At 46.9% G+C, this 19,447-nt stretch overlaps 2 protein-coding genes across 4 annotated transcripts; both read right to left on the reverse strand.

Annotated features, from left to right (window-relative positions):
- Nucleotides 1–3,061: 3,061 nt before the first annotated feature.
- rpl36 (ribosomal protein L36) lies at nt 3,062–7,226 on the reverse strand. The gene is made up of 4 exons (XM_078259575.1): nt 7,118–7,226; nt 6,160–6,254; nt 3,404–3,538; nt 3,062–3,186 (listed from the first exon to the last, which is right to left on the reverse strand). The coding sequence occupies exons 2-4, from the start codon at nt 6,250–6,252 to the stop codon at nt 3,097–3,099; spliced, it is 318 nt and encodes a 105-aa protein (XP_078115701.1). The 5' UTR covers nt 6,253–6,254; nt 7,118–7,226; the 3' UTR covers nt 3,062–3,096.
- A 1,346-nt stretch (nt 7,227–8,572) lies between these two features.
- Nucleotides 8,573–19,211, reverse strand: lrrc40 (leucine rich repeat containing 40). Of its 3 annotated transcripts, XM_078259576.1 has the most exons (15): nt 18,990–19,211; nt 17,127–17,308; nt 16,936–17,009; nt 16,655–16,784; nt 16,444–16,567; nt 16,215–16,354; nt 15,614–15,786; nt 15,428–15,518; nt 13,228–13,273; nt 12,316–12,418; nt 12,007–12,114; nt 11,792–11,899; nt 10,588–10,665; nt 9,046–9,231; nt 8,573–8,943 (listed from the first exon to the last, which is right to left on the reverse strand). In XM_078259576.1, the coding sequence occupies exons 1-15, from the start codon at nt 19,132–19,134 to the stop codon at nt 8,838–8,840; spliced, it is 1,794 nt and encodes a 597-aa protein (XP_078115702.1). In that variant the 5' UTR covers nt 19,135–19,211; the 3' UTR covers nt 8,573–8,837. The 3 variants fall into 3 exon arrangements, with proteins under 3 accessions (XP_078115702.1, XP_078115703.1, XP_078115704.1); XM_078259577.1 differs by lacking the exon at nt 12,007–12,114; XM_078259578.1 differs by lacking the exons at nt 8,573–8,943; nt 9,046–9,231 and adding an exon at nt 9,238–9,562.
- Nucleotides 19,212–19,447: the final 236 nt, after the last annotated feature.

Below are 19,447 nucleotides of genomic sequence, written 5' to 3' on the forward strand. Positions count from 1 at the left end.
TCAGACCAGAATCTTTTCCCATGTTCATTTTAGATACATACTGTATATTAAGTTATAAAATGAGAGTCAGTGTTTGTTATATATTATGTAAATGATTCAGTGCATATTCTATTTTATATTAATATATCATTGTAAATCCATGGGGTTTTCTTCAATAACTTCCAGTTCATGTGACCCAGTGTCTCCGAATTATTAAATATAATACTACACAGGACACAGTTGTGTACAAAGCACAACATTAATCAGATCTGGCCTCTTAATTTTCCTCTCAAAGTGCACCAGATTGATCCATTAACTTTAAAAGGTAACATTTTCTCCCGGGGGGGGCCTTGCACCTGGACCCCCTAGAAGGTCAGGAATCAGCCCCCCCAGTCATTCTTAAACAAACTGATATTGCTATCCATCACGGACAAACAGGGTGGTGCACCCCAAAAGATTGTATTGGCCCCATAGACTGTTAATATTAATATACAGTCTATGATCGGCCTCGTTGCCCCCCCCCCTCCCTTAAAAAAAATCCTAGAATCGCCACTGCCCCTGTCTCCAGTGGAAATTACCCCCTAGTGTGTATGCATGTTTATATGTGGCTGTAAGTAGGTATATACAGCTGCTGGTCATATAATTAGAATATCATGAAAACGTTGATTTATTTCAGTAATTCCATTCAAAAAGTGAAACTTGTATAATGTATACATTTATTCCACACAGACTGATATATTTCAAGTGTTTATTTCTTTTACTTTTGATGATTAGAACTGACAACTAATGAAACCCCAAATTCAGTATCTCAGAAAATTATTAATATAATATTGTGACAAGGTTCAATATTGAAGACACCTGGTGCCACACTCTAATCAGCTGATTAACTCAAAACACCTGCAAAGGCCTTTAAATGGTCTCTCAGTCTAGTTCTGTAGGCTACACAATCATGGGGAAGACTGCTGACTTGACAGCTGTCCAAAAGACGACCATTGACACCTCGCACAAGGAGGGCAAGACACAAAAGGTCATTGCTAAAGAGGCTGGCTGTTCACAGAGCTCTGTGTCCAAGCACATTAATAGAGAGGCCAAGGGAAGGAAAAGATGTGGTAGAAAAAAGTATACAAGCAATAGGGATAACCGCACCCTGGAGAGGATTGTGAAACAAAACCCATTCGAAAATGTGGGGGAGATTCACAAAGAGTGGACTGCAGCTGGAGTCAGAGCTTCAAGAACCACCACGCACAGACGTAAGCAAGACATGGGTTTCAGCTGTCGCATTCCTTGTGTCAAGCCACTCCTGAACAAGACACAGCGTCAGAAGCGTCTCGCCTGGGCTAAAGACAAAAAGGACTGGACTGCTGCTGAGTGGTCCAAAGTTATGTTCTCTGATGAAAGTACATTTTGCATTTCCTTTGGAAATCAAGGTCCCAGAGTCTGGAGGAAGAGAGGAGAGGCACAGAGTCCACGTTGCTTGAAGTCCAGTGTAAAGTTTCCACAGTCAGTGATGGTTTGGGGTGCCATGTCATCTGCTGGTGTTGGTCCACTGTGTTTTGAGGTCCAGGGTCAACGCAGCCGTCTACCAGGAAGTTTTAGAGCACTTCATGCTTCCTGCTGCTGACCAACTTTATGGAGATGCAGATTTCATTTTCCAACAAGACTTGGCAACTGCACACAGTGCCAAAGCTACCAGTACCTGGTTTAAGGACCATGGTATCCCTGTTATTAATTAGCCAGCAAACTCGCCTGACCTTAACCCTATAGAAAATCTATGGGGTATTGTGAAGAGGAAGATGCGATGCGCCAGACCCAACAATACAGAAGAGCTGAAGGCCACTATCAGAGCAACCTGGGCTCTCATAACACCTGAGCAGTCCCACAGACTGATCGACTCTATGCCACGCCGCATTGCTGCAGTAATTCAGGCAAAAGGAGCCCCAACTAAGTATTGAGTGCTGTACATGCTCATACTTTTCATGTTCATACTTTTCAGTTGGCCAACATTTCTAAAAATCCTTTTCTATATTGGTCTTAAGTAATATTCTAATTTTCTGTGATACTGAATTTGGGGTTTTCATTAGTTGTCAGTTCTAATCATCAAAATTAAAAGAAATAAACACTTAAATATATCAGTCTGTGTGGAATGAATGTATACATTATAAAAGTTTCACTTTTTGAATGGAATTACTGAAATAAATCAACTTTCATGATATTCAAATTATATGACCAGCACCTGTATGTATCTGTAAGTATACATATAAATAAGTGAAGGAATAAAATTGTTTGTATAAAAGTAGAAAAAAAGGGGGTAGGGTGTGACAGTCCTACTTTAACATGGAAATCCTTATTGGAATCATATACAATAATCTTAGTTTTGTTGGTTTTCTTGCTTGTAATGGAATTTACATGTTATTTATCTTTTAGTTTTATCATATTCAAAACAAAATAAAAAAATAAAAAAAAACAGCTTCAGGGTTCTGCACATCACCCAGTGGAGCAGCACACTATAATAAACGTATCAATGTTGTGGAAACAGGCTGATTTTTTTGCTAATGTTGGATTCATGATATTTCATCTTTCAATAATTCTAGTATGGACTAGAAAATTCATAATTTGGCTGCCCCCTGCAGTAACGGAGGACAACCGTTGAAGATCACTGCTTCAGAGCTTTGGTGAATACAATAGTTATTACGGCACTCAACTAAAGTGATGACAGAGAAAGAATAAACATGATGTAACAATTACCATCCTCACGCTGTATGTTTGGTCTGATTCAAGGTCGGTAAATAAGCGGCCCATCCTTACACCAGGCATTAAACATGAGTTATTGAGTCATATTTCAGATGCATCCGTGATCACGTCAGTGCATTTCATCTAAAGTTCACCAATTAAGCCCAGCTTCCGTAACCTCAGCCACAGAAGTCAGAGCCAGTCCACCCACTCACACGTTGTCCATTGACAACTTGTGAATTGCAGTGCACCATGTAAGTATTTTGAAGCATGACTAATATGCACAATATCCTGAACACAGAACAGAGTTCAGACCTGATGAGCAAAGCAGAGGACAAACAGACCAACAGTCTGGATTTTGTAGTAAACGTTTATTAAAGCAACTGATTAGTCCTTCTTGGCGGCAGCTTTCCTCATGGCAGCCAGGACGTTGCTCAGCTCCTCTCTCTTTCTCTTAGCGCGGATGTGAGTGCCAATCTGGGGAGGAAATACAGCAACGTCAGTCTGACTCAACAACAACTCAGCAGAGAAAAGATCACCATCAGAACTGAGCTTTTTTTTCCTTTCTGCTAAAGCCTTCAGCTCTGAAAGTCTGTCTTTCACTCCAACAGTTCTCAGATGAGAAATGAGCAGCAAGTGCTACTGAGACCGGGCGGCAGCTTTACGTGCTCCGATAGCAGAAATACAAACTTACCCTCTTCTTGATGAACTTGAGGGCTCTCTTGTCCTTGGACACCTTCAGCAGCTCCATGGCTCGCCTCTCGTACGGAGCGAAGCCACACACTTCACGGATCATGTCCCGAACAAACTTGCTGTGTTTGGTCAGACGCTGCAGAGGAAAGAGGAGGTGCATGAAGACAACGATCCACCTCATCTCAGCTGTGTGAACTCTCCACAGGTTCACCCATAACACAGGCTCCACTACATCTCCTGCAGCATGTCTAGAACATTGAAATGACTGCATACATTTACAAAAGTGACTTTTAGACTTCTTCACTTTAGATCAGCCTGAGAGCATCACCAGTTTACACTATGTTCTATAGAACAGTCATTAGTTTGACCGTTTCCTTTCTACCATGGATCCTACATGACAACCAGGTCTGAAAAGAGTTTTCAAATTTTTTTTTTTTTTGGGCACTTTGAGCACCACAAGCTGAGTGCCATCTAGTTCCATTACATTGGAGAGAAGGCAGACATCTGCAACACAGGGCAACTCAAACCAAAAGTACCCAGACTGATAAATAGCACTACTGGTGAGAGGAGACACATACAGGTTGGATTTCAGGGATGATCTATCCCTTCATCACAAAATCTGTAAACAGACTGCTGAACACACGTCAGACAAAACGCCTCTGTAAATGTGTATCATAAAGTGAAAACATTTGCAAAAACTAACTCAAAAAATTCTACGAGGCGAACGTTTGTCATTTTGATGGTGGGTTATCATGCTTTAAACCAGTACTTTGTGATCCTAAGTCTTTCCCTTCTGCCTGTCGCCCTGGCCGAAAACCCTCCCCATTTTCGGAACGCGCCTAGGCACACTTTGGAAACTCCCGTTGGTTTCTCCCAAGCGACTGGCTCTGGAGACTGGAGGTTAGGGCCGTTTCACACTGGCTTGAGCGTGGATTTTTCTGTCTTTTCACACCAGAAAGGTGTCTGACGCGACGCTGCTGCTAGCCTTGTGTCTGTGTTTCCCCATTGATAAACGGCACCCAAGCAGTAGTATACTTCATGTTAAACATAAACATTTACTGATTTGATTACAGCAAAGAATGTCGGCAGTATTGACGGCAAAATAGGCTACAGAATATTTCGTTTTGTATTGACAGGTGCAATATTTGAAAATCGATAAATTATATACACACAACATACATTTATGTCTGCATATACATATGTCAAAAAAATGAAGCGGGCCTGTGGCAAAAAGTTGAGACCAACTCAACGTTTGGAGAAACGCAACCCCACGTCATGCTGCGGTGGCCAGTCGTGTGCACTTGGATCTGACTTGTTGTTGTGTTTTGAGGCGGTGTGAGAGTCCTGTACAGGAAACAGGAAACATCACTGCCTCTATTGCTGCCACAAGAAAGTTTTAAAACACCAAACATGCGCTCTCTCTCTCTCTCTATGAAGTTGCCTTGTGGTCGGAAACGTCAAGATCTATAAACGATCTGACAGAACACCGTAATTGTGAAATATAAAGTCTACTTGTGCTACATTGGGTGGGGGGGTTTAAATAACACAACAAGACGTCACACAAATGGGCCGTTTTGTTAAAGGTGCACAATGAGTTCCTGCATGGTTCCACGTTCCAGCCAATCACCGACAAGATGGTTGGGGGAGGGGGTGCTTTTAGAGCAGCAGCCTTAATTTCAGTGAAAAAGACGCACTAACCCCCACCCCCTCCCCCAACCATCTTGTCGGTGATTGGCTGGAACGTGGTTTGTTGTATTTTGGTGCCTATCCTGTGCCTCTAGTGTTTGTTTTGACGTTTACGACCCCTGTGTTGTCTCCCGAGACCGGGCTTTTTCACGGCGTATTCAGGGGGGCAGGCAGCTAGCGGATCAAGGAGAGATGCCTACGATTTGAGACAAAAATGAAATCGCGCTGAAACCATGCAGGAACGCATAGTGCACCTCGCGCAGAATCGTCGGATCGTTTTTTTGTTGTTGTTGTTGCTCTGAACGTTGCTTAATGTGTCTGAGAGGAGACGGGGAGCGAGGAGGGGTCCTGTGCCACCCTTCAGCATCATTACACAGCAAAGAATGTCGGCAGTATTGACGGCAAAATAGGCTACAGAATATTTCGTTTTGTATTGACAGGTGCAATATTTGAAAATCGATAAATTATATACACACAACATACATTTATGTCTGCATATACATATGTCAAAACCTAGAGACTTTCAAACATCAAAATGTCATTTATTAAATGTATTTGTGTCAAAATGGCAAACATCTTTTTGTGTTCTATTTTGCCTGGAAATGCTTCCAACATGCTTGCGTGTCGCGTGAAAAATAAGCGTCGGTCCTATTTCTAGCAGGCATGCGTTTTCGGTACGGCTCGAGCCGCGTGTGTCACGCAGGCAGTGTGAAAGCTCTAACCTGTTAACATGGGAGCCAAAATAAAAACGGACACGCCATGCAGCCGACACGCCACGCAGCCAGTGTGAAACGGCCCTTAGTCAGAGTCGAAAGAGGAGGAGACAAGGATGACATGTGTAGATATTGCCCATTAAATAAAGTATTTTATAGAATTTGCGGGGGGAAAAGGCCAAGCGTCTGGAATACCATGACGCGTCGGGAAGTGTCTGGAATACAGCGAGCCTACGTTAAACCAAATGCTCATTGAGTATCCCAGTCTACTGATGGAGGGGTTTACAGCTGTGAGACCAGGTGAGTCAGGTGCCCAGCAGGGTCTACCTGGGAGTCAGCGACAGGTAACATTACTCACCCCACGGCGGCGGCTGTGTTTGGGAGCAGTCACGTTCTTGGTGACTGGATGGCCTTTGTTCAGGCCAACGGCCATTGGGTAACGTATAGCCATGTCTGCGGAACACACACACACACACGTGTATTATTAGCTGCTCAGGGACATCACAAGCTATCAGAAACATGGGGACAACGGCATCAGACACACAGGGACACATGGAGACAGCACCAACAGCATCAGACACATAGGGACGGTATACGTGCAGTTTAGTCTTCCAAATTCCCCATACAATGTACTCAATTATGAACCTGCTAAACCAGCTGTGCTACCCTAACCCGTGTCAAATAAGACCCTCATCTTTTGGAAAATAATTTGGGACACTAAACTGCACGTAAGCCCAAACACATGGGGACAACACTAACAGCATCCACAGTAACAGCAGAGACATTAATGCAGAAAGCAGGGTCACTGAAACATGTTCCCTTAATATAGACGTGTGAGAAAATGTTCCACATTATATACACACTCCCTAAACATGTTGCACATTATTTACATATGCCTGGAACGTGTTGCACATACGGGTACTTGAGCTTGTTAGCTAGCGGCAGTTAAACAGTAACGTTAACGGGGAATTCACACATGTAACGGAAAAAGCTGGATTTATAAACCATGTATCGTGTCTGACACACAGAGGAACTACAGTAGTCTCTGAACATCATTGTATGTACGTACGTATAATAAATAATTATCAGTGTGGCTGTGAGGAGCAATACGAGCTGCTGCAGTGCAGAACGAACAGACATGGAGCTAGCTACTTTTTTATTTGTCTCTTTTGACTGGTTGGGGAGCTACAATACTGCCCACAGATGTTCCGTAAGGTCAGTAGATGGATGTAGGGTCAATTTGTTCTGTAGAGAAGGACGGATGGCAGAGATTAAACGCGGCTTTTCTCTGATAGTTGTCAACATTAAAATCTTACCTGCTGTCTATGATGGCGGTCAAGCCGGAAGGACTGCTGGAGGAGCGCAGCGGGGTGATGAGACGTTTGACCCGGAAGACACTTCTGCGACGTCGGCAGACGGGGGTCATGCAGCGCCCCTGCCGGATTGGAAGAGGTACTGCACCGTCATTAGCGCTCCGAGCACCTACTGTACTGTACGGTGGATTTACAGTTATGGAACGGCATTTATTTACACAAAATAAATAAAATTAAAGAGGCAATTGTTATACATGTGTCAACCTACAGTACCAGTCAAAGGTTTAGACACTTTCCCATTCACAGAAATGACAAATTGTGTCCAAACCTTTTTATGAAATTGTATTTAAAAAGTTAGGCTACTTTTCTTTATTTCAGGGAATTCTTATTTTATAATGCCACATTTAATTTCCCAGCTCTTTTTTTTTTTAATCTCCATGTGTTATATTCAAATGAATGGGACGTGGTGATTTATATTACATTGAACTAGTTCATTTCAACACAAACATCATTTCAGCTAATAGAGGAGTTAGGATATTTTAAGGGCGTCCTGCCCATCTTGGACATGCGTCTTGAAAATTACATCTTTCTAGTGGTCAAACTTTGGTAAACTTTTAGTATGTTATTAAGGACACCTAATACTACAAAAACAGCTGAGAATTTTTTTAGGGTTATGTGTTTTTTTTTTTTCATATATGCAACCGCCTATAAGATTGAACCTGGACGCACTGGGATGATGTTGGGATCTGATCTCGTGGCGGAGCAGCAGCATCCTCTGCTGGTTGGAAAGGGAGCTGCAGCCAGAAGCAGCATCCTCCGTTTCCTGGTGATGCTCGCTTTGATTTGCTCATGGTCAGCGTGCACTGTTAAAACTTCTCTTGAGAAGCCACATTGTGCTGAGAAACCGGCTGACAACTCCAGTATCTGTTTGTTTCGGGGGTGTGGGTGGGTAGGGAGACCATCGAAACCATTAAGGATGCCTGAGTGAGGACACGTGCACAGCACAGGTACCACTCTGTTCCCCCTCTACACCTCAGACTTCAGATACAACTCCCAAGTCCTGCCACGTGCACAACTTATCCCACCACTCCTGCAACTGTCGGCTGCATCAGCCAGAGGAAGGATCCGAGTCCAGAGGTGTCGTCGACTCTTCTGCCGAGCGGGCTGGAATATAAACCTCTTCACCTTTTCGCGTGTATATTCTGATTGCTCCTTAATAACTTTTAACCGCCTGTGGTGCTGCAGAGACACGGGGTGCTTTACACTCATTTCTAGCTTGCACTGCAACAACTGCACAGCAGCTTTCCGCTGAATGAACTCATTGTGGTTTCACAGCTGTGGTTCTCCTGTTGTGATAAGTAAATGTCAAGGCATTTATTTATTTTGTGCAGCTTTGGAGTCCAAAACAAATTGTGTTGCTGCGATCACTATTATACAACTCACTCCACTCCTTCCAAATTCTCAGCAACAACTTTATTATCAATCAATCAATCAATCAATCAAGAGAAGAGTCTTTGTCATTGGTCACACATGCAGGCATCACTATGTATCTGATTGTCCAAAATTATTCTGACACATCCATGGACTGCAGACAGATCCACTTCAGAGGAGAGGTGCTGCCATCACGTCCCTACTTCACACGCAGCTGTTGATCATTGCAGACTTGTGTAACATGAAGAACAATCACGTTGATGCATTTAAACGCCCCACATTGATAAAAGGGTCATGTGGGTATGCGGCTCCGCAGGTACTCCAACACGGCATCTGTCCCTCTGGCCACGATGGCTGCTCGGGGGGCGCGGAAAGGATTCCCCTCCAGACTCAGACTCCTGAGGACAACACACACATTTACAGTTGTTGATTAAATCCATTATTGTTAGCGTGTGTGTGTGTGTGTGTGTGTGTGTGTGTGTGTGTACACGTGCGTGTACCTGAGGCTGGTGCACAGGCCCAGCTCCGGAGCGATGCTCAGCAGGTCGTTGTTGGACAGATCCAGCGTTGACAGACGAACCAGCTTCATCAGACGCTGAGGGTCCACCTTGTCCACCTGGTTGTTACCGAGCAACACCGTCTCCAAGGAAACCACGTGGTAGAGGACTTCAGGGAAGGACTTGAACCTGTGATCAGTGCACACAGACAGTTGAGCTGGTTCTGCTCCTCCGGCCACCATGGAGGACGCAGTAACGTCTGTAAGGCCTCATTCACACAGCCTGCGTCGGCCGGCTTGGCGGTCCGGCAGAAACGCAGGTCTTTCCATTCACTTTGAATGGGGGTAGTGTGTTTAGGCTGCAGCGGGGGGGTGACACTCAAAAAAATGCAGCGGGCCTGTGGCAAAAAGTTGAGACCAACTCAACGTTTGGAGAAACGCAACCCCACGTCATGCTGCGGTGGCCAGTCGTGTGCACTTGGATCTGACTTGTTGTTGTGTTTTGAGGCGGTGTGAGAGTCCTGTACAGGAAACAGGAAACATCACTGCCTCTATTGCTGCCACAAGAAAGTTTTAAAACACCAAACATGCGCTCTCTCTCTCTCTCTCTCTATGAAGTTGCCTTGTGGTCGGAAACGTCAAGATCTATAAACGATCTGACAGAACACCGTAATTGTGAAATATAAAGTCTACTTGTGCTACATTGGGTGGGGGGGTTTAAATAACACAACAAGACGTCACACAAATGGGCCATTTTGTTAAAGGTGCACAATGAGTTCCTGCATGGTTCCACGTTCCAGCCAATCACCGACAAGATGGTTGGGGGAGGGGGTGCTTTTAGAGCAGCAGCCTTAATTTCAGTGAAAAAGACGCACTAACCCCCACCCCCTCCCCCAACCATCTTGTCGGTGATTGGCTGGAACGTGGTTTGTTGTATTTTGGTGCCTATCCTGTGCCTCTAGTGTTTGTTTTGACGTTTACGACCCCTGTGTTGTCTCCCGAGACCGGGCTTTTTCACGGCGTATTCAGGGGGGCAGGCAGCTAGCCGATCGAGGAGAGATGCCTACGATTTGAGACAAAAATGAAATCGCGCTGAAACCATGCAGGAACGCATAGTGCACCTTGCGCAGAATCGTCGGATCGTTTTTTTGTTGTTGTTGTTGCTCTGAACGTTGCTTAATGTGTCTGAGAGGAGACGGGGAGCGAGGAGGGGTCCTGTGCCACCCTGCAGCATCATTACACAGCTCCTCTCACAGAGGTGACCCGCTGATGATGCTGTTAACTTTAGCGCTGATGAGCAAGGCTCTCCGGCGGGAGCCAGGTCTCCCCGGTGAGAGCGCTAACCGTGGAGCGCTGTTAGCAATCCCTGTCCCGCCCCCCAACCCCCTCCCTTTGCGGTCCGCTGATCAGCGTTGTGAGCGCCACATGAGCACTGCTCTCCCACAGAAGCTCGGCCTGTGTAGTCTGCAGTGCAGAGCAGCAGCAGCTAGCAGGATCCACACATAATGTGACAGTGATCAGAAGCTAAGCCCGAGTCACAACTCACCTGTTGTAACTGAGGATGACGGAGGACAGTTTAGTTAAGTTCTTCATGTCAGACGGTAGATCGCTCAGCTGGTTGTTCCTGAAACACATCGATGCGTCAGTACTATCAAACCCTGGTGTCACACATGGAATTTGGAGCACGACGGGCTTCATCTGTACAGGAAGGAGTGCTTTTCTCCTTCCTGTACACGTTTGGGACAGGACACTATAGACAGGCTCTGAGGCTTAAAGTGGCCATATTATGCTCATTTTCAGGTTCATAATTGTAATTTGAAATTGTACCACAATAGGTTTACATGGTTTAATTTTCAAAAAACACCATCTTTTTGTTGTACTGCACATTGCTGCAGCTCCTCTTTTCACCCTGTGTTCAGGTCTCTGTTTTAGCTACAGAGTGAGACCTCTCAACTTCTGTAAGATCTTTGTTGTCAGTCGCACATGCCCAGTAGCCAGGTAAGGATTACATGAGCGAGCTAGCTAGCTGTTTCTGCAACTTCGGCCTGTACAAGGCAGGATTAGCCGGGAGACTTCTTCTAAATGAGGGCGCACTTCCAACTTTGCGTGGAATACCTGCAGAACAGGGACATGGAAGTAGTTCTATACAATTTACAATACATACAATTTGTAGATTAGGGTGAATTTGTGTGTGTTGTAGCCGTGTTTTGCCATTGAGAACGAGCTAGCATGCTAGCGGTTAGCCCCCTAGGCCCCTCGTCTCGGCCAGTGACGGAGAAAGACCTGCAGATTTTGAACAGCTCACCCAGAGACTGAAGGCAGGACACATTCAAACAAGTTTGTATGCGTGTGGAAGCACCAGAGACACAAAATAACACCCCAAATCCCAGAAAAAAGTGTTTTTGTTTTTCATAATATGGGCACTTTAATAAAGATCATCATGACACTCACCTCACTCCCATTTCTAACTCGCCTCATCCACTCTGTGGTCATCAGTCATTACAGGACAGAACTCTGCTGCCTGTTTCATACACTGTGGACACGCACTTCTTATTTGCTCACATGCTGTGTGTGAAGCATTCAGACTGCAGCAGCAGACATGAATAAAAGACTGGGGGTCAACTGTGCTGTCTCTTTGGGTTTCAGACTGTCGGACACAACGAGACATTTGAAGACGTCACCTTGGACAACAGTCAGCTGCAGTGCTCCAAGTAAACACTGTGTGTGTGTGTGTGTGTGTGTGTGTGTACCTGAGGTCGATGTGGACCAGCTGCAGGAACTTGCAGAGGTCAGAACAGCAGCTCAGTCTGTTGAAAGCCAAGTTGATATCTGACAGAGAGGACAGGAACTCCTGCAGTCTGCGCACGCATGCACACACGCACGCACACACACACACAGTCAGGCATCTGGGGCCACATTACAGTCTGTGATCTCCGTCACACAGTGATGCTGTGTGTGTGTGTACCTGGGAGGGGTGCAGGTGAGCTGGTTCTTGCTGAAGTTGACAGTGGTGACACTTTGACCTGCTGCAGCGTCAAACAGCTCATCTGGAACATGAGCCGCCTGCTTCTCACTGCGCGCACACACACACACACACACACACACACACACACACGAGATGAAGCCTTTCTGCCGCAGAACGCGGAACTAAAGGCAAGACGCTGCGTGAGCAGACCAAGATGCCAGCTGTGTGTGAAGCTGGTGATGACACCATTAGATTGTGTGTATCGCCACGCCCTGATGAAGGTTATCGCACGGTGCGTGCATCACTGACCTGTACTCCAACAACTTGAGAGTTTTAATGCTGTGCACGTTGACTCTGGCCTGGCTGGGTAACGTCATGGCTGTCGGCCCTCCGTCCGTTCTCTCAGGATCCTCTGAGACACACAGACACAGAAAATAACGTCAACATGGAAACTTCAGGGTTTGCTGGTTTAGGTGCACAATGCAATTACCAAATCCAATAGAACCTCTGTACTCTAACACTGTTTTCTATCTCTAATCCATGTAATTCATCTGCAAGATTTCCTTCATTGAAGAGATGTGACGATTTGGTGGCACCCTGAGTCAGATCACATGACATCACAATCACAGGTCAGATTTGAACAGTTGTCAAGCGGTTGAATTTACACTAAACGAGTGACACCTGAACCTCCCTTCACATGGAGACACGGTAGGAGCAGACGCGGGCCCACTGGCTTTGTCTTTTAACGTCTAAACGTCACAGTTCCAGGTGTCCTCATATGATCCTGTCTCTCTGGGGGGGTCCACATGTCAACATCTATCTGGATCTTTCCCTGGCTGTCCGCTGACTGCTGCTCCGTTGACCTTTGCCCTGTTCCCAGTGGATGAGCGGTGCTGGCCTGCTGATGTTGTGCGTTCGGTCTCTTGCCGTCTCAGCGCGCACACCTGAGCCCCCCCCTCTGGATGACTTTGGAAGACTTATCGGATGCAGCGGATCAGACCGAGAGTCATTTCTGTGCATTGTGACTCTCGCAAAGATTACATATTATATAATATTAAATATTCACCGCGCCATAGCCGCTGCTTTCCCTACGATTGTGTATGGGGTAAAGACAAACTCCGATGGGACCAGAAGTCATTCTCTTTTGGTGACCTTTGCTGAAACAATTACAAACATGACAATGGGAACGTGTCCGACGCGCCCCCAAAAAGTGAACTGTACCTTTAATTCTTCCTCTTAAATATGTCAGCAGCTCATTGGTTCCTTTCTGTGATGAGGACACCAGAAGAGGAGTTAGAATATTAATGCCAGTGTTTGTTCTTGTGAACAGCTGATTCAGACACACACACACACACACACACACACACACACACACACACACACACACACACACACACCTGTCTTACTGAAGCTATCTCACTACAGCGCACTGAGCGATATCTGACTGACGTGATTCATGGCTAGCAAAGCGTGAGCAGCTGAATGCCCGCAGGCGTCTCTGGCGAATGTGTTTTTACACGGAGGTTACTGTGACAGGGCACGGCGGCTCAGTGGTTAGCACTTCTGCCTCACGGCATGTTGGCAGTGCAGAGTTCGATCGCTGGTCCGGGCAGCGCCTTTTCGGTGTGGAGTTTGCATGTTCTCTCCGTGTTTGCGTGGATTTTTCTCCGGGTTCCTCCCACTATGAATACATGCGTGCATAGGTAACTAGGACTACAGTTGAAAATTAGCCGTCTGGCTCACACTGGCGCATTTACAGGAATGTTGACTGAAACAGACAGACAGCCTGTAGCTCTGGGGCTGACACTGTGCTCCTGTCTCCTCAAGTAACCACAATCTATAGTGTGTTTTAGGGCGTTTTCACACCTGTAGTTTGTTTGCTTTGGTCCGAATCAGTTAGTGAGTTAGGAAACTTGGAGCGTTTTGCCCTCGGTCGGTTTGGTTTGGTTTGATTTCACACCTGGAAAAATCCAAGCGTACCAAAATGCGTCATTACAAATCAGGCAAGAACATCCAGCCCTCTTATTGGTCGGATATGTTTGGGGGTGGGAGCAAGAAAGTAAATACAAGAAGAAGGTCCTGTGTTCTGGTCTAGTGGTCAAACCAGCTCATTTTATTAAAATGATCAGACATTGTTTCGCAAGAGATGTGACTACGTCTGCTCTGGTCACCGAGACGGGAAGCTTGACTGCAGTCTATAGAAACACTGCAAGCTGCTACAGTTTGCTGCTCTGCTGCATCGCAGATTGCCAAACACACCTGACTACAGGAGACGTCAGCTCGGACTTGCGGAGTACGTGTAGTTGGTGCGGTTCGAGTACGGATCACGTTCTCGCCACAAACGAACCGCTCCAGAGTTCGAATGAACCACCTCTCGTACCGAGACCACCCCTTCAAGCAGGTCTCGGTACGCTTGTTTGGTCCGCTTTTGGTGCGCACCAGAGTTCGATTGCCGCGTTCTCACCTGCCCAAACGAACCGCACCAGCGGGGCAAACAAACTAGTTTGATTCAACCGAACTAAAGGCTGTCGGTGTGAAAACGCCCTTCATATCTCTACTTCACTTATTTAACATCTAGATGACATGTAAAGGTACTTTATTGTCACATACACATACATGTAGCGAAATTCATTCTCTGCATTTAAAGAGGAACTATGCCTTTTTTTTTTTTTTAGCTTAATTTACCTCAACTGAACAGCTTAGGAGTCTTTGGAATGGTTATATGACTTTTTTCGGGTTGAATGGTGGTCGTCTCGCTTCCCCCCTAGCGCCTGTGAAACCACCCTTGCAACTTTCGGCTGCCGAGCCGCCGGCCTCCGCGCCAGGAAGTATCGCTTGCGACCGATATCAGGTCTTGCGATGTTTAACGGATTGCTTCACGGCACTGCACACATCCAGGAGCCGGCTAGCGGCCCATGTAGCGATGGAGTTTTTCACACTATCGTCACGGCTGAGCCGGCAAAAAAGAAGCAGAAAGCTAGGAAAGCGTTGTCGGAGGAACAGAGAAAGAGGAAACGGCAGACTGACCGAGCGAGGGGTCAGCAGTTACTATTCCAAAGCTGTAGGTGGAGCTCTGTAGAGAAACCTGCGAGCAAAAAGCGAAAGAAATTGCCAAAACTGCATAGCGCCCCTTTAACCCATCCCTCAAGGGAGCAGTGGGCAGCCATTTACATCGCCTGGGGACCAACTCCGGATCTGAGCCAGTGCCTTGATCACTGACACGAGAACCTAGTACATGTTTTTTGATGATGGGGGAAACCGGAGCACCACATACAAACTCCACACAGAAAGGCCCGGAACTGAACCCAGAACCTTCTTGCTGTGAGGCCACAGTGCTAACCATTGGGCCACCATGCTGCCCATGGTAGACACTTGTTAGTAAGTGTTTGCATTATGCTGTGTGTGCCAGTGTGTCCCCCACAGTGAGCAAGTCTCTCCTGATTCCTCTCAGAGGGTTTCCCTCCAGCAGCAGCACCTTCAGGTTGGGCAGCAGGCTGACAGACGCTGGCAGACTGACACACAGAGATACTCAGGGTGAAAAACTCAGGTGACGACAGTTGTCTGTATGGATCTGAAACCTGCACGGCGTTGTCACGCGTTGACCTACGTGGTGATGTCGTTGTTGGTGACGTCGAGGCGTGTCAGCGTGCTCAGTAAGGTGATCTGCTCAGGGAGGATCTTGATCTTGTTGTCCCGCAGTTCCAGCAGAGAGATGGCTGTGAGGCAGGCCAGCTGCTCCGCCTGCAACTGCTCAATGTGGTTGTTCCCCACATACAGCTCCTACACACACACACACACACACACACCCACGCATGCACATAGAGACACACGTACAAGCACAAACACACAAAAACATGCATGCACACGCACACACACACACGTTTTCATTTATTATTCATTTATTTTTTTGTAATGTCTGATGTATAAAAGTGTTTCTAAAAAGAAAAAAATGTTTTGACATTCCCTGACCTAAAGTGGTTAATTGGTCATGTTAATGATGATCAATAATCAATAATCATCACAAGCTTGTAAAATACAAACAATATGACTCATTAATGAAACTTCATCTATGAGATTATTACCCATCTGCCTGCTGCTATGCATTAAACTGCACTCAGCACACTGTACCTGTCTCGGTGGCAGCAGCAGAAAGCTCAGTCAGGTGAGCGCTACACCTGGGGGGAAAACGCTCACGTTGCTATGGTTACCTTGAGGGCTGGGGCAAGGAGCTTTGGGAGGAGGCGGAGCTTGTTGTGTCTGAGGTAGAGCTGCTCCAGAGCGGACATCTCTGATAGGCTGGCCGGGACGTCAGTCAGCTGGTTCTTGCTGCAGTCCAGCAGCTTCACGTCTGTGGAAGCACAGCTCAGAGTTTCAGGGTTTCGGTGAGCATGAACTGGGTGTGCTGTTGTATTTCTGATGGAACAAGGAGAGTCTCACTGCAGAGCCGGGCCAGGCTGTCGGGCAGACTGCTGAGCTGGTTGTTGGACAGGTTTAGTTTCTGCAGACAGGTGAGGCAGCCCAGGCTGGACGGCAGGATCTTCAGGTGGTTGTTGGACAGGTCCTTCAGCCAATCACAACAGACAGGACACCTGGGTCAGCCAATGACAGGGCACAGCCACAGAGGCTACAGTGTGCGAGTTTTAGTTACCAGCTGGGTGAGGTTCTGCAGCTGGCCCAGCTCCTCCGGCAGGCTCTCCTGCAGGTTCTGCTGCAGGGTCAGGCTGCTCAGCTTCTTCAGGGAGCACAGCTCCACCGGCAGGGATCGCAGCTGGTTATTACTGACACACACACACACACACACACACACACACACACACACACACACACACACACACAATGTAGTTTAGTTTGTTACTTTATTTGACGGGGACAATGCCTCATAATACCACACACATAACTGTTTGTGTATGTGTGTGTGTGTGTTTGCACCTGAGTCGCAGTTGCTGCAGCTCCTGCAGTTCTCCCAGAGCGCTGGGTAAACTGCTCAGCTTGTTGTCATGGAGCTGCAGAGCAAAATGTTCTAATAAATGCTACCGATTTCTCATAGTAAAACTACTTTCATCAATATCAGCAGCACTTAGTGAGCCAGGCTTCTAACTGACAGAGCTGCTGTTACTTACATCCAGTGTGATGAGTGCAGGCAGCAGTCTGATGTCATCAGACAGGTGTGTGAGCTGATTGGATGAGAGCAGCAGTTTGGTGAGGTCAGTCTGTTCCCACCAGCGATCTGACGCTCCGAAGGACACATTCAGCTTGGCGTCCTCTGGGGGGTCCACGTTCAGACGATACACTTCCTGAGGGACTGAGACACATTCACTTATCATCTTCATCTTCACTGCCACTCATGTTCATCTTCTTCTATTAGGTGGAGTGAAACAGGACCAGGAGACCCAGGGATGCAACCTGTTGGCACAGTCTCTCAGTTGTGGACAACAATGAGCAGAAAGCAAAGGAAGACATGCAGCAACCTGCAGATGTAAAAACTCCTGAGGCACACATGCTCCTCTTTAACATTATTATATTATGATTATGAATTAATCTGTAAACACTGGCCTACTAATTTTAATGAATGTCTTGTTCTTTTTGTGTTTCACTCCAAGCATTATATCCACGTTTCACTACCATCTGGATGCTTTTTTATTATATAAATCACTGGATGTTCCGTGCTGGGATAAAGCCTGACATCCTCCCCTTCCTGCAGATAGACCTACATCTGTGTGATAGACCTACCTGATCTAATATAATACATCCATGGCCTCTAGCCAGGACACCGTTGCTGCATCTGGGGCTTAGCTCCACCCAGGACGACTGTGATTGGTTTAAATAAATACAAAAATGCCAGAGGACCTGTAGCTGTGGGTCAGTGGGAGACTAGAGGACCTGTAGCTGTAGGTCAGTGTGAGACTAGAGGACCTGTAGCCGTAGGTCAGTGGGAGACTAGAGGACCTGTAACTGTGGGTCAGTGTGAGACTAGAGGACCTGTAGCTGTGGGTCAGTGGGAGACTAGAGGACATGTAACTGTGGGTCAGTGGGAGACTAGAGGACTTGTAGCCGTGGGTCAGTGGGAGACTAGAGGACCTGTAGCCGTGGATCAGTGTGAGACTAGAGGACCTGTAGCCGTGGGTCAGTGGGAGACTAGAGGACCTGTAGCCGTGGGTCAGTGGGAGACTAGAGGACCTGTAGCCGTGGATCAGTGTGAGACTAGAGGACCTGTAACTGTGGGTCAGTGTGAGACTAGAGGACCTGTAGCTGTGGGTCAGTGTGAGACTAGAGGACCTGTAGCTGTGGGTCAGTGTGAGACTAGAGGACCTGTAACTGTGGGTCAGTGTGAGACTAGAGGACCTGTAACTGTGGGTCAGTGTGAGACTAGTGGACCTGTAGCCGTAGGTCAGTGGGAGACTAGAGGACCTATAACTGTGGGTCAGTGGGAGACTAGAGGACCTGTAGCTGTGGGTCAGTGTGAGACTAGAGGACCTGTAGCTGTAGGTCAGTGTGAGACTAGAGGACCTGTAGCCGTAGGTCAGTGGGAGACTAGAGGACCTGTAACTGTGGGTCAGTGTGAGACTAGAGGACCTGTAGCTGTGGGTCAGTGTGAGACTAGAGGACCTGTAACTGTGGGTCAGTGGGAGACTAGAGGACTTGTAGCCGTGGGTCAGTGGGAGACTAGAGGACATGTAACTGTGGGTCAGTGGGAGACTAGAGGACTTGTAGCCGTGGGTCAGTGGGAGACTAGAGGACCTGTAGCTGTGGATCAGTGTGAGACTAGAGGACCTGTAACTGTGGGTCAGTGTGAGACTAGAGGACCTGTAGCCGTGGATCAGTGTGAGACTAGAGGACCTGTAACTGTGGGTCAGTGGGAGACTAGAGGAACTGTAACTGTGGGTCAGTGTGAGACTAGAGGACCTGTAGCCGTGGATCAGTGTGAGACTAGAGGAACCGTGGAGCTGAAGCTAACGGTTAACCTTAACGTAACGGTAACGTACCTTCAGTGAGCCCTCGGTCGGACAGGTTGAGCTGGCCGCTCTTCCTGGCTGCCTTTAGCAGACCGGAAGGGACGGCCTGCTCCTTCTTCTCCGCCCTGAAGCCCGCCAGAGAGTCCATCTGCGTCGCTCGTTTCAGTCGAGACATGTTGCTGCTGTATTGTTTACCTCCACACCCAAACGGCTGTCTGTCTTCTCTTTCCGCCCGCCGCCAGCAGCAACAACAACAACGCTTCCGCCCAGAATCCTTCACAATAAAAGCGTTATCTCCACAATCCAAACAGACTTGCCACAAAACATCGCAAATCATACGTGAAAATACTCACGGGCTTGTACTGTGATTTAAAAAAAACAAACAAAAAAAACCACGTAGACCCTGGTTTCAGTCACCCATCTGCCTTAATTGTGAAAAATAGAATTGCATGATTTTATTGTGAAGAAATGTGAACAAATTGGGAGCT

This window comes from Sander vitreus, chromosome 9 (assembly GCF_031162955.1).
Source record: "Sander vitreus isolate 19-12246 chromosome 9, sanVit1, whole genome shotgun sequence".
In the NCBI taxonomy this organism is placed as follows: Eukaryota; Metazoa; Chordata; class Actinopteri; order Perciformes; family Percidae; genus Sander; species Sander vitreus.

Bases quoted from the DNA above. Each gene is read 5' to 3' on its own strand.
- rpl36 (XM_078259575.1), bottom strand. From the start codon at position 6,252: ATGGCTATACGTTACCCAATGGCCGTTGGCCTGAACAAAGGCCATCCA. The intron at 3,539-6,159 runs GTGAGTAATGTT...TTTCCTCTGCAG, and splicing joins AACACAGCCGCCGCCGTGGG to CGTCTGACCAAACACAGCAA. The intron at 3,187-3,403 runs GTAAGTTTGTAT...TTTCCTCCCCAG, and splicing joins TCAAGTTCATCAAGAAGAGG to ATTGGCACTCACATCCGCGC.
- lrrc40 (XM_078259576.1), bottom strand. From the start codon at position 19,134: ATGTCTCGACTGAAACGAGCGACGCAGATGGACTCTCTGGCGGGCTTC. The intron at 16,355-16,443 runs GTGAGACTCTCC...GTGCTTCCACAG, and splicing joins CAGCCTGGCCCGGCTCTGCA to ACGTGAAGCTGCTGGACTGC. The intron at 12,115-12,315 runs GTCAGTGATGCA...GTGTGCGCGCAG, and splicing joins CTCAAGTTGTTGGAGTACAG to TGAGAAGCAGGCGGCTCATG.